This window comes from Centrocercus urophasianus, unplaced genomic scaffold, assembly GCF_019232065.1.
Source record: "Centrocercus urophasianus isolate 14NV4802_14NV808 unplaced genomic scaffold, USGS_Curo_1.0 seq_11, whole genome shotgun sequence".
Taxonomy (NCBI): Eukaryota; Metazoa; Chordata; class Aves; order Galliformes; family Phasianidae; genus Centrocercus; species Centrocercus urophasianus.
This window is the reverse complement of record NW_024884253.1, coordinates 12,699,110-12,711,733: the sequence shown is the minus strand read 5'-3', so window position 1 is coordinate 12,711,733 and position 12,624 is coordinate 12,699,110. Positions and strand designations below refer to the sequence as shown.

The 12,624-nt window shown below is 42.8% G+C and overlaps 1 protein-coding gene across 4 annotated transcripts in view; it reads right to left on the bottom strand.

Moving 5' to 3' along the window:
- Positions 1 to 12,624, bottom strand: part of SAMD12 (sterile alpha motif domain containing 12) — a 178,192-nt gene that overhangs the window by 87,796 nt on the left and 77,772 nt on the right. For all 4 annotated transcript variants that reach the window (XR_006172120.1, XM_042839743.1, XM_042839745.1 and 1 more), the window contains exon 4: positions 4,906 to 5,046. Coding sequence is in view for 3 of the 4 variants with exons in the window: in XM_042839743.1 (XP_042695677.1) it covers positions 4,906 to 5,046 (141 nt within the window). In the remaining variant the exon portion in view is untranslated. The remainder of the gene's footprint in view (positions 1 to 4,905; positions 5,047 to 12,624) is intronic.

Here is a 12,624-nt window from a genome sequence, read left to right as displayed (position 1 = left end):
AAGGAAGAAAGTAAGAAGGATAAGGACATTGGTGAAAAGAAAGCAGTAAGCAGAAGATCAGCGTTTGTTCATATATAATCAGGCAATTCAGCATGTTGAATCCTGGAAAACAGTTTATTCCTGGACCTTGGGACAAATTCTGCCAATGTTTCCATACTATTCTTTGTTTTCTACTCATGAGGTCATCAGAGATGTTAGACCATAACAGGACACAAAGCAAAGGAAATCAGCCAGGAATTAAGTAGAGCTTTTCTGAAATACCAAGTATTTTTTTCTGTGCATTGGACAGATGCCACGTATGGAGCATATGCAAGAAACATTTGCACAGTAATTTGTGCTAGAAGAAGAAAGGCTTTTCCTGACTAGCTGGAAGCATTACGGTTAGGGGAACAAAAAAAAAAGGTGAGGTCAAGACAATAAAAAGAAAAGACATGGGTGCCTGGTAAGAGGACAGTCAACGTTTCAAATGCTTCACGCCCCTGAACACCACCACAGGGACACGAAACCCAAATTCCACAAGCGCTACACGCTTCCTCCCACTGGCTGCCTGAGAAGGCAAACACACTGCCTACCTTGAGCGCTCACATAGACAACATCTGCTGTTTGTTACGCACAAGAAAAGGAGTATTTCTGGAGGAAGGAACTCGTGACTCCTCAGGTGCCAAAACCTTGAGTCCAGAACATACCCAGGAAAGAGAACAGTACATCCTGGAAGTGTAACAGGATCACCCTTTATCATAAACTTCAGTTACTGATTTCCTTATAGGGATAACAAAGGAAAGTCCTGATCCCCAGCAAAGTCTCTTAAAAGACATGAAAGACAGCAGACAACAGTTTAGATACTAGTGTATCCATAAAGTCTACACATCAGTGGGACTGTAAGCTCCAGTATTCTCTTAACTCCAAATGACCTTCCAGTTCTGCACTTCACAAGGTCCTATGTTCTCAAATTTTCTGATTGTTCAAGTTCCTTCTCAAGCAGGTGTGCAATTTCCAGTTATTGGTGCTGTGTCCTGTACCTATTAGAACAGCGAAGGTCTTTGTGAGTGAAAATCCAGAAAATGGGAATTAAGTTTAGTGCTTCAGTGCTTTCATTATGGAAAACAACAAATGTCCTCAGATACAATTATGAAAGCTGGAAAGGCAGCATTCAAATTCGTCCAACCTTCACTGTTCAAAAGGAAGAAGTAGACAAGGTGAACAGGAATTAGGACTATGTTTCTGACTGCCTGGGGAGGTTCTGTGTTAAACAGCTCACACTTTCTTTGCTTGATCATGCTTGCCTTTACTCTAGTATTAAAAGATTGCTAGTACTACAAAAATCCTTATAACAGCTTTTAGCAGGGTGGAGTTCATAGTTGTGGTTTACTCACCACATTGACCCTTAAGGCAATGTTTCTGCTATGATTTTCCTCCAAAACCCATCGAACAATCCATCACTGCAACACAACTTCATCTGTCCTCTGAAGGTATTTTTCAGTAGTTCAGCACTGGTGCAGGACAATTATAAAACTTACTGAAAAAATAATGTCAACAGTTATCAACAGCTGTGATGCTTTTCAGGGAAGCACAAAACCTTATTCTACAACTTTTTGCTAGCAGGACAATTTTTTATGATTTTTTTAAAAGAAAATAGCACTTCTGTGGCCATATTCAAGTTTTGCCCCATATCAAACTCAGGGAGAAGCTTAGGAGGGGCCCAATGTCATCTTAAATTCAGACATCATTTAATCTAAATCCAAAAGCACTTCATATGCTCAGCCCTATTAGCCAATTGCTGCCTGTGCATACTTTGCTGAGAATCCCACATCACATTGTTCTACCATTTTGAGGACAGTCTCTTCTGTGCTAGCCAAAACCAGGACTCACATTGAAAAATCTGAAAATAGCCACTTTCTGCAGTTACGTAAGGCTTTTTTTTTTTTTTTTCCTAATGATCTTTCAACTCAGGTTTAGAGTGGAAGTAGTACAATACCAGTGATTCCAGCAGTGTGCCGCTCTCCCCAGAGGACACTGGGAGATGTTTTGTCAAATTAGTTCCTCAACATCACTGAGTCTAGGAAAAAAGCACAGATTGGTAGCTGGGTCTGTGCCCTTCTATCCTAGTGAAGGTTGGAATAGCATTTCTGCTGCTAATAGCCTCAATCAAACAGTCCTTACTCCAAAGAAAAGTCTTCCTTAAACTCAAGAGTTGACAATCACATACTGTTCTGGCTTTACTGTCCCCAGAACACAGTAGTGAATGAAAAAGAATGAAGCAGTTTTAAGCAATTTTCTAAAATAGGAGTGGAAAAGAATGCTGGTTTTCTGTCGAGTGTTTAAAATGAGGTTAACTTTCTCTGCAGACAACAGAACACAAAAACACTTAAAATATCTGATAAGTACTACACAAAGCTTTTTTGAAACTTTCCCTATTCTCTCCATCGTCAAACAGGATATGAACTAAAGTCAGTGGAAGTCATTTTGCTGACATCAATGAGCCCCAGATTAGGACCTTACTGCTTGTAACTCAGCTGGTATGCTAAATGAATTCAGAAGGATTTTTAATGGCTTCTTTTACCTAGAGATTCCTGAGCTGTGAATTATGAGATACAGGGCTTTTTTTCCCCTTTTATAGGAGGACATTTTGGAGGATAGAAGAGGACAGTGTAGCAATTGCAATTTGCATGCTGAATTTCCAAAAGGCAGAAACTGCTGGCACGCAAATGTGTTATCCCTCAGAAATGTTCTACAAAACAGAAAAGGACTAACAGGAAGCTATTCTGGTAACAACCTGGATTAGGAGTGCATAAACCATGCTAAGTGTGGACACAGTTTGAAGAAAATGGGCAAGAGGACAGAATTAGTTTCAGAGAACAACTGACATGTGGCTTTACAGACTGCACTTAGTTGTGAAAATGTATCTTAATCTTGGTACTTGTAAACAAGCACTTTCAACAGACACACTCCAACGTGGTGTAAATGAGGCGATAAGGAATAGGAATACTGCTGTCATTCCATCACTCATCGCCCCCTGATCTGGAATCATACAATTAGCACAGATCCGGTGCACAGGAGAACATTTGGTAGTCAACAGTACAGTTCTACAGGCTTTATTTGAGATGACTAGAATGTCCAGTGCCACTGCAGGGGAGGACTGCAGGAGATGCAGACCATCAGCTTTTGGTAGGATTGTGCTGATTTTCATAAATCAGCCCATGGCATGTCTTTATCCAATCAGACTACATTACATTGTTCTCTTTACACTGCAGAGAGAATACATTAAACACCTACCTGTATATCAACTGCTAAACTTTCCTTCATAGTCCAGCATGCGTTTATTCATGCTCTTGCTAAAATCTAAATTTGTATCCTTAGCTTCGTGGACAAGGAATAAATCTCAAAGGATGAATTCCTTGAAATGGCCGTCATCACTGTCTGACTAATTGTGACTCATGGTTGATGTGTCCAGAGAGGAACAAGAAGCCTGGAAATATATAGTCCTCGATGACAAAAACAGGTTGATGGAGAGGACTGTCTACAGTGACCAACGGATGCAAATTTATAGCTTCTGGATCTTCACTGTCCCTCAGGAGTAAATCCCAACTTCCATAAACTAGCTTAAACCAGTCATGGCTGGTGACAAAAACTTTGCAGTCTGTAAACTTTCCTAACAATTCATGAAGGGAAAGAGAGAAAACAACCAATATCAGAGAAAAAGATTTAGGAACTGTGGATGAAAGGATGAATGGAAGAGGAAAGGTTTTACACAACTGGGGATGGCACTGATACTTTAGCATGAGCATGGTGTTTGACACAAGAAAAGATGGGGTGAAGTCATATTCACAGATCATAGAGATATAAAGGAGCCCTAAAGCTCCTCATCACAACCTACATGACACAAAGCCTGAAGGAATATTCAGCTAAGACATGAGCTTGTTCAGATAAAATGCAGCTTACTCAACTGATCAGAGAGTTTTTCCCCAAACACAGCGAGAAAGGCTTAATCGGGAACATAATGCCATGTGTGAAGGACATTTTGTTAAAAATACACTGCATGTACTGAAGAACTCTATTTTTTTCATACGATGTGACATATAACAGGCACTGAACCAAAAAACCACAGAAGTGTGTGGTTTTTGCTATCTCACTGGACTACCAAGCAATGTTTCACACTGAGAAAGTATTGCAGATATGTATTAGAAGATGTATAAATGTTACTTTACATTGTTATTACAATGACTGCTTCTCTTCTGTGTTACCACAGCTGTTAAAAAGCCTTAATAGAGTGCTAATAACGCAAGTCATTATAAAACATCTTAACCTCATTTGGAAAATATGTACAAGCTCCTGCTTCCCTGTCTCCTAACTAAGATCACCATATTGAGCTCAGTTTTGCTTTTTTTAGCAGCTTAAGTTAGGAGCAACTCTATTCAAGTCAATAAAATTTCTCCAACATGAAAAAGGAACCAACCATCTGCAAAAAGCTGAGTATAACAGGTAATTTTCCACTGACAGCTCTTACCATAAAAGAGGTTACAGAGATTACTCTATTATCTGAAGTAAACAATTAATAGAAATTAATTAATTAATAATTAATTAAGAAATAGAAAATGTACAATGTCTATAAAGACAGCACATTATCTACTTGTACCCTTTACTTTAAATATTTTCATGTTAGTAAACAGACATTAAGGTAAGGTTACTCTCAAGCTATAGATGGAGCTCGCTCAAAACAGGCAGCTAAACAACTCTGTTTATTTATACATTATTTTATCTTTTGTCCCCAACTTTGAAAGTATGTGGAATCTATGAGACATTTCCACGCATCATTTCTTGCAGAAGAATGTCAAGCCACCTTTCATGCCCTCAGGCAAACGTCTACCTGATCTCAATAGCTTCCTGCACCAAAATTATTTTTCATACCTTGTGTGAGCAGTTGGAGGTTTCGGACTTCTTCTCTAACCTTCAGCTGAAGGACTTGCTGCAGAATGTGCTGTCGCAGGCTTTCCTGGGCAATGCCCATTCGTTCAAGCTTTTTGTCAGTAAGTCTCAGCAAAGCGCGGCCTGGATGCAAAAATCAAAAAGAAAAATTACCCAAGGACTTTCACTAATGCAATATTCTCACTCTGACAGGCTAATTTCCTACAGCAAAAATTCTCAGTCTGAAATGATATAGTCTCATCAGTTATATACTGTCTTACTGTCAAGGATCTGTGTTTAACTCTTCCCTTTCTTTTAATTTTATGTATTGTATTGATGCTTTGTGAGCCATTTTAGGCATGTAAAATAGGTAACTGCTACCATTTTAGATGACCAGTTGCTGTAACTGGGTGCCAGCTGGTCCCCCTAACAACTCTACAATTGGTCCAGGTGTCTAAATATACCCTCACCTATTTTCAAGCATCTAAATTACTGTCAAAAAAACTCAACTGAAAGAGAATTTGAGCTATTTGATCAATTTAATATATAATGAGGATGAATACTACTGCAATTTAGACATGTTTACAGTTTAATAGCAACACCTCTCAGGATGGCGCTGCACTTAGAGATCCAGTCTTCCAAATCCCTCTGCACAGTAAAAACAATGAGCAAAGAAGGGGGGTGAGAGGAGAAAATCTTACATGTCTCCATGCATATTCAGTTCTATCTAAATGATTCCTGAAAATGATATTTGCCTAACTGTAAGACTGCCTCTGCCGAGGAAAGAAGGCTAATTGTTGTAGGTGACTCCCTTCTGAAGAGAATGGAGGGCCCAACATGTTGGCCAGATCCATAGGGAAGTTGGCTGCCTTCCTGCAGCCCGAGTCACTGACATTACAAAAAATCTTCCTGGTCCGGATCGACACTGGTTACTACTCTTTACTGATAGTTCAGTGATGAAGGCACTGAGAGAAGCTTGAGGGCTATCAAAAGGGACTTCAGGTGATTGAGGCAGTCAGCTGATGGAACAGTACTGGTGGTATTTTTTTCTCTCTCTTCCACGGCAGTTAGGGATATTGAGAGGACCAAGCAAACAAATCTGATAAATATGAGGCTAAGAGGGTAGTGCAGTCACAGGAATTTTAGATTGTTCAACCATCGGGTGGTTTACTCACAGCCTGGCCTGATGGCTGCAGATAGGTCTCTCTGGTTTCAATGGGGGAAATGGATCCTAGCCCACAGGCTCGCAGAGCTTGTTGAGAGGGCTTTAAACAAGGTATAAGGGGGGCAGAGGATGAAATAAGGCTTGCTTGAGATAAGCCTACAGGAATTATGACGGGGCTGGGGGTGAGGCAAGTAGTTCAGCTGAAGTGCATCTACACCACTGCACACAGCATGGGCAACAAACAGAAGGCGCAGGATGCCAGTGTGAGACAGGCAAACTATGACTTAGTTGCCATTACAGAAATATGGTGGGATTGCTCCCATGACTGGAGTGCTGCAGTGGATGGCTATAAGCTCTTCAGAATGGATAGGCAAGGAAGTAGGGGCAGAGGCCTGGCTCTCTGTGACAGTGTTTTGGTGTCATTGAGCTCAAGGATGGCAATAAGGTTGAGTCTTTCTAGGTAAGGATCTGGGGAAAGGCTAACAAGGCTGACATCCTGGTGGGGGTCTGTTATAGACCACCTAAACAGGATGAAGAGATGGACAATGTGTTCTACAAGCAGCTAGCAGATTCTACATGACCACCAACCCTTGTTCTCCTGGGGGACTTCAAATTCTCTGATATATACTGGAAATACAGTATACTGCAGAGGAAGCAGTCTAGGAGGTTTCTAAACCTCCTGACGCAGTTGCTAAGAGAACCTACCAGGGAGGTGCTGTGCTAGACCTGCTGTTCACAAACAGAGAAGGACTGGTGGGAGATATAGAGGTTGGGAGCTGTGTTGGGCACCATGACAGTTCTCGATTCTTGGTAATTGAGGAGGTCAGCAAAACGGCTACCTTGGACTTCTAAAGGGTAGAATGAACCATTCAGGATACTGAATGTTGCTAGGGTATGCAGGGAGAAAATTAGAATGGCAAAACACAAGCATGAACTCAACTTGGCCACTGCTGTAAAAGTGAGCAAAAACTTCTTCACAAATGTATTAACAATAAGAGCAGGAGTAAAGAGAATCTCCATCCTTTACTGGATGTGGAGGAGAACATGACCACTGAGGATAAGGAAAAGGCTGAGGTTCTCAGTGCCTTCTTTACTCTGTCTTTAATAGTCAGACCAGTTATGCTCAGGATACTCTACCCCCTAACCTGGAAGTCTGGTATGGGGAGAAGAATAAAGACCACACAATTCAGCTAGAAACATTTAAGAGAGCTTGTATTCCATCTAGACAGTCACACGTCCATGAGGCCAGATGAGATCCAATCAAAGGTGCTGAGGGGGGAGGTGGAGGTGGTTGCAAAGCCACTTCCCGTCACCTATCAGTGTTCCTGGTCAACTGGAGAGGTCCCAGAGGACTGGAGGCTTGCCATTGTGACTCCCATCTACAAGAATAAGGAGGACCCAGGGAACTACAGGCCTATCAGCCTGACCTCAGTGCCAGGAAAACTATGGAACAGATTATCTCAAGTGAGGCCACATGGCATTTGTGGGACAACCAAGAGATCAGGCCCAGCCAGCATGGGTTCACAAAGGGCAGGTCCTGCTTGACCAACCTCATCTCCTTCTGTAATCGAGTGACCTGACTGGTGGATAAGGGAAAGGCTGTTATTGTGGTCTACCTAGACTTCAGCAAAGCCTTTGACACTGTCTGTTACAGTATTCTCCTAGAGAAGCTGGCAGCCCATGGCTTGGACAAGTACACTCTTTGTCGGGTAAAGAAGTGGCTGGAGGACCAGGCCCAGAGTGTGGTGGTGAATGAAGTTATATCCAGTCGGTGAGTGGTCACAAGTGGTGTTCCCCAGGGGTCAGTATTGGAGCCTGTCCTGTTCAGTATCTTTATTGTTGGCCTGACTGAGGGGACTGAGTCCACTCTCAGTACATTTGATGACAACGACTTGGGAGGAGGTGTTGATCTGCCTGAGGGTAGGAAGGCCCTACAGAAGGATCTGGAAAGGCTGGATTGCTGGGCTGAGGCCAATGGGATGAAGTTTGATGAGACCAAGTGCTGAGTCCTGCACTGTGGTCACAACAATCCCAGGCAACACTATAAGCTTGGGGCAGAGTGGCTAAAAGACTATGCAGAGGAAAAAGACATGGAGGTGTTGGACAACACTCAGCTGAACATGAGCCACCAGTGCACCCAGGTGGCCAAGAAGGCCAACGGCATCCTGGCTTGTATCAGAAGTACTGTTGCCAGTTGGTGTGAGGATCTGATCATCTCTCTACATTCCCTATTCCCCTCTGGTGAGGCCGCATCTTGAGTACCATGTTCAGTTTTGGGCACCTTACTACAAGAAAGACATTAAGGCCCTGGACTGTTTCCACAGAAGGGTAATAAAGCTGGTGAAGTGACTGGAGCACAAGTCTTATGAGGAGCAGCTGAGGGAACTGGGATTTTTCAGTCTGGAAAAGAAGAGGCTCAGGAGTGACCTTATTGCCCTCTACACCTGCCTGAAAGGAAGTTGTGGCAAGGTGTGGGTCAGCCTCTTTTCCTCATGTGAGTTTCCTCATAACTAGTGATATGAAAAGACAAAGTGGCCTCAAGTTGTGCGAGGGAGTTCAAGTTGGATATTACAAGAATCTTCTTTTCCTAAAGAGTGGTCAGGCATTGGAATGGACTGCCCAGGGAGGTGGTAGAGTCACCATCCCTGGGTGTTCAAGAAATGTATAGGTGTGGTAAAATAAGGAATGTGGTTTAGTGGGTAGATGGATGGAATGTGGTTTGGTGGTAGATGGATGGTTGGACTAGATGATCCTAGAAGTTTTTTCCAACCTTAATGATTCTGTGAACAACTGGTGTTATCTACCTGGACTTGTGCAAAATGTTTGACACTGTCCCACACAACATCCTGGTAATGAAATTGGAGAAAAATGAATTTGATGAATGGACTTCTCACTGGATAAGGAACTGGTTGGATGGTCGCACTCAGAGGGTTGCATGTTAAATGCAGCAATTCAATGTCCAAGTGGAGACCAGTGACGAGTGGCATTTCTCAAGGATCAGTGCTGGGACCGGTGCTGTTTAAGTAGGTGACAGAGACAGTGGGATCAAGTGCACCCTCAGCAAGTTTGCAGATGGCACCAAGCTGAGTGCTGCACGCTAGAGGGAAGGGATGCCATCCAGAGGGATCTGGGCAGACTTGAGAGGTGGGCCTATACCAACCCTACGAAATTCAACAAGGCCAAGTGCAAGGTCTTGCACCTGGGCTGGGGCAATCGCAAGCATAAATGCAGGTTTGGAGGAGAATGGCTTGAGAGCAGCTCTGAGAAGAAGGATTTGGTGGTATCAGTTGATGAAGAGGGAGGTGATTCTGTCCCTCTACTCTGCTGTTGTAAGATCCCACCCGGAGTACTGCATCCAGTTCTGGGGACTCCAGCAAGAAGAAAGACATGAAGCTGTTGGAGCAGATCCTGATGAGGGCCACAAAGATGATCACAGGGCTGGAGCACCTCCTTTACAAGGACAGGCTAAGAGAGTTGGGGCTTTTCAGTCTGGAGAAGAGAAGGCTCCGGGGGTACCTTATAGTGGCCTTCCAGTACCTGAAGATGTCCTGCAGGAAACATGGGGAGGGACTTTTCATAAGGGCATGTAGTGACAGGGAAAGGGGAAATAGCTTCAAAGTGGAAGAGGGTACATTTAGACTAGATATTAGGAGGAAATTCTTTACAGTAAGGGTAGTGAGACACTGGAACAGTTTGCCCAGAGAGGTTTCCACAGAGAGACTAGGGAAAGGAAGTCTTCTCATTGGTTGACAAGGATCTGGTCAGAGAGCATCTAGCCAAAATCAATGAACACAAATCCATGAGCCTCAAATGAACACACTGAGAGAACTGGCAGAGGTGATCACTGAACCACTATCAACTTTGAAAGGTCTTGGCAAACAGGCGATGTGCCTGAAGACTGGAAGATAGCCAGCATAACTCCAGTCTTCAGAAAGGGCAAGAGGGAGGATCTGGGAAACTAGACCAGTCAGCCTCTGTCCCTAGAGAAGTGACAGAATTCTGGATACCCTCTCCAATTAATTGGAAGAGAATGTTATCAGAAGTAGTCAACCTGGATTTACCAAGCAGAAATCACGCTTTATCAGCCTAGTAGCTTTCTATGCTGTCATCACAAGTTGGACAGATGGGAAGAGAGCAGTGGATGTTGTCTACCTTGACCAAGGTGTTTCACATTATCTCCCACAACATCCTTGTTATGAAAATTATGAAACTTGCGGGATAGAGGAATGGATGATGAATTGAATTGACAACTGGCTGATAGGCAGAGCTCAGAAGGTTGTCATCAGCAGCACAGAGTCTGGTTGGAGTCCTGTAACTAGTGGTAGTTCACCAGGGGTCAGGTGAAGTACAGGTTGTTCAACATCTTCATCAATGATGTGGATGAAGGGATAGAGTCCATTCTCAGCAAGTTTGCTAATGATACAAACCTGGGAGGAGTGACTGACACACTGGAAGGCTATACTACCATTCAACAAGACCTAGACAGACTGGAGAATTGGGCAGGGAGGAACCTGATGAGGTTAAACAAGTGTAGTCTTGCATCTGGGGAGGAATAACCACATGCATCAGTACAGGCTAGGGGACGTGCTGGAGAGGAGCTCTGCGGAGAAGGACCTGGTGGACAACAAGTTGGCTGTGTGCCAGCAGTGTGCCCGTGTGGCCAAGAACACTATCTTTGGACCAAACAGAAAACCAAAACATCAAGCAGAGCTTTACGCTAGGAAAAAAATCCTTTCATCCTTTCTTTCATCTTCACCAGTGCTGTGAGACTGTACACAGAGGAGTGTCCTGTGGCCCTCCACTGCTTCTAGATCGCCTGTATATACATCTGCCTGTCCAAAGGGGCCGTGGCCAAGACTACCAAAGCACAATGAGCTTCACTGATACCACCCTGGAAAACAGCATATTGCTTGGTTCATTGTTTCAAACAGGCTCAACTCTTTACCTCCTCCAGTTCTGACTGCAAGCATTTTTAATTATTAAAAATCCCTTCTTTGATTTTTTTAGACTTTTATTCTGAAAGCAGAAGAGGACTGTGAGGAACAACCTCCTTCCTCCACAACACAGTAGCCTCTCTGCTGACATTACTGGGGCTTTTGGATGAATGGTGCAATTTAGCTCATCATAAAGTGTTACTCAACACAGCAAGATAAGCCCCTCTTTCTTTATAAAACAGCAATATGGGTACAGAATTTTTATGATTATTTTAATTAAAGATAAATTAAAGACACACAATATTTGCCCCAAACCAAGTAACTAGCAGTATCCCTTTCACTACTGCTAGATTTCACTCAGAAGCAGTTCTGTGAAGTGGTTGGTAAGGTCTTGCTATGATGTAATGTTAAGTACTGGGATTTATTATTAACAACACTAGATCTTAATGAGCAAATGAAAATGACAGGTTTCATGCATTTTCTGCCCTTTCTTGTCTCTCTTGCACTCAACGCTATGGAAGATGATGACCTTTTGATTAGGAATTTTTTCTTTGAAACCATACACAAGAAGAATTCTATGGGTTAATGTAATAGCAAACTATGGAAATTAGTTCCTCACAGATCAATGCCAGCTGTCCAATTCCCCTGGTGATAGAGATAGTAATAATGACTTCAATTTTTATATCACCTTATCACACTAAAACATCTTAAAGCAATTTACAAGGGATGTACAGTAGTCTAACAGTATGGTCTATAATGTCAATCTAGTAGATGAAAGCAAACAAAAAAATAAACAAATAATTAGTTTAAAGAGTGCCAACACCCATGTCATCTTAGGGCAGCAGCAGAAATATGAAAGGACAGAAAAAGGCCATGCATCTCGTCCAGAATACCCCACCTCGTTTTGGCCATGGATACAGTTTCACTACTCTTTACTTCCTCCAGGCACCTCCTTATTTTACATTCAAAGCAGTTTTCTATCCAGCCACTGCCTTTGGAAGTTGAGTATGCACAAGACAGAGACGTCTCTTTTCAGCTCCTGGCATGCCAGTTCTTCTGTGGCTTTGGCTCAAAATGCAATGCCATTGGAAAAAATTGTCTTTGACTCATACTGTTTGCAGCAGCTTTTACAAGCTGTCTTAAGTTAACTCTTTCTTACACCAAATCCAATGTGACCTCTTGAGCAGTGATGAAGCAAGAAGGCAAATATCCAAGGGCAAAAGTTGACATTTCCAGAATGTAGGAAGTGCCCTGAACTAAGAGCATCCAATCCTCCCCATGCCATCTTCCTCTCCCTCAGCATTAAAAACAACAAAATCCAAGCCAGAACTGAATAACTTACTATACTGCAACTAAGTCATGCCTTCGAAAAGGTACAGTTGATGACTGGACCACAGTCACCAAAGCCAGTTAATTACTAAGGCCATGGCCCTGGCAATCAACTAAGGATTCCAGATGCTTCACTATCTTCCTTCCTTACTGTTGATATCTGAAGGTGTTAAGGACACTGCAAGGATTACTGAAGACTGAGTCCAGTTGCCCAGAGAGGCTGAAAAGTTTCTGTCTTTGAAAATGCAAAAAAACTAACCTGGTTTTGAGCACCTGGCTGTAGTTGCCCCTGCT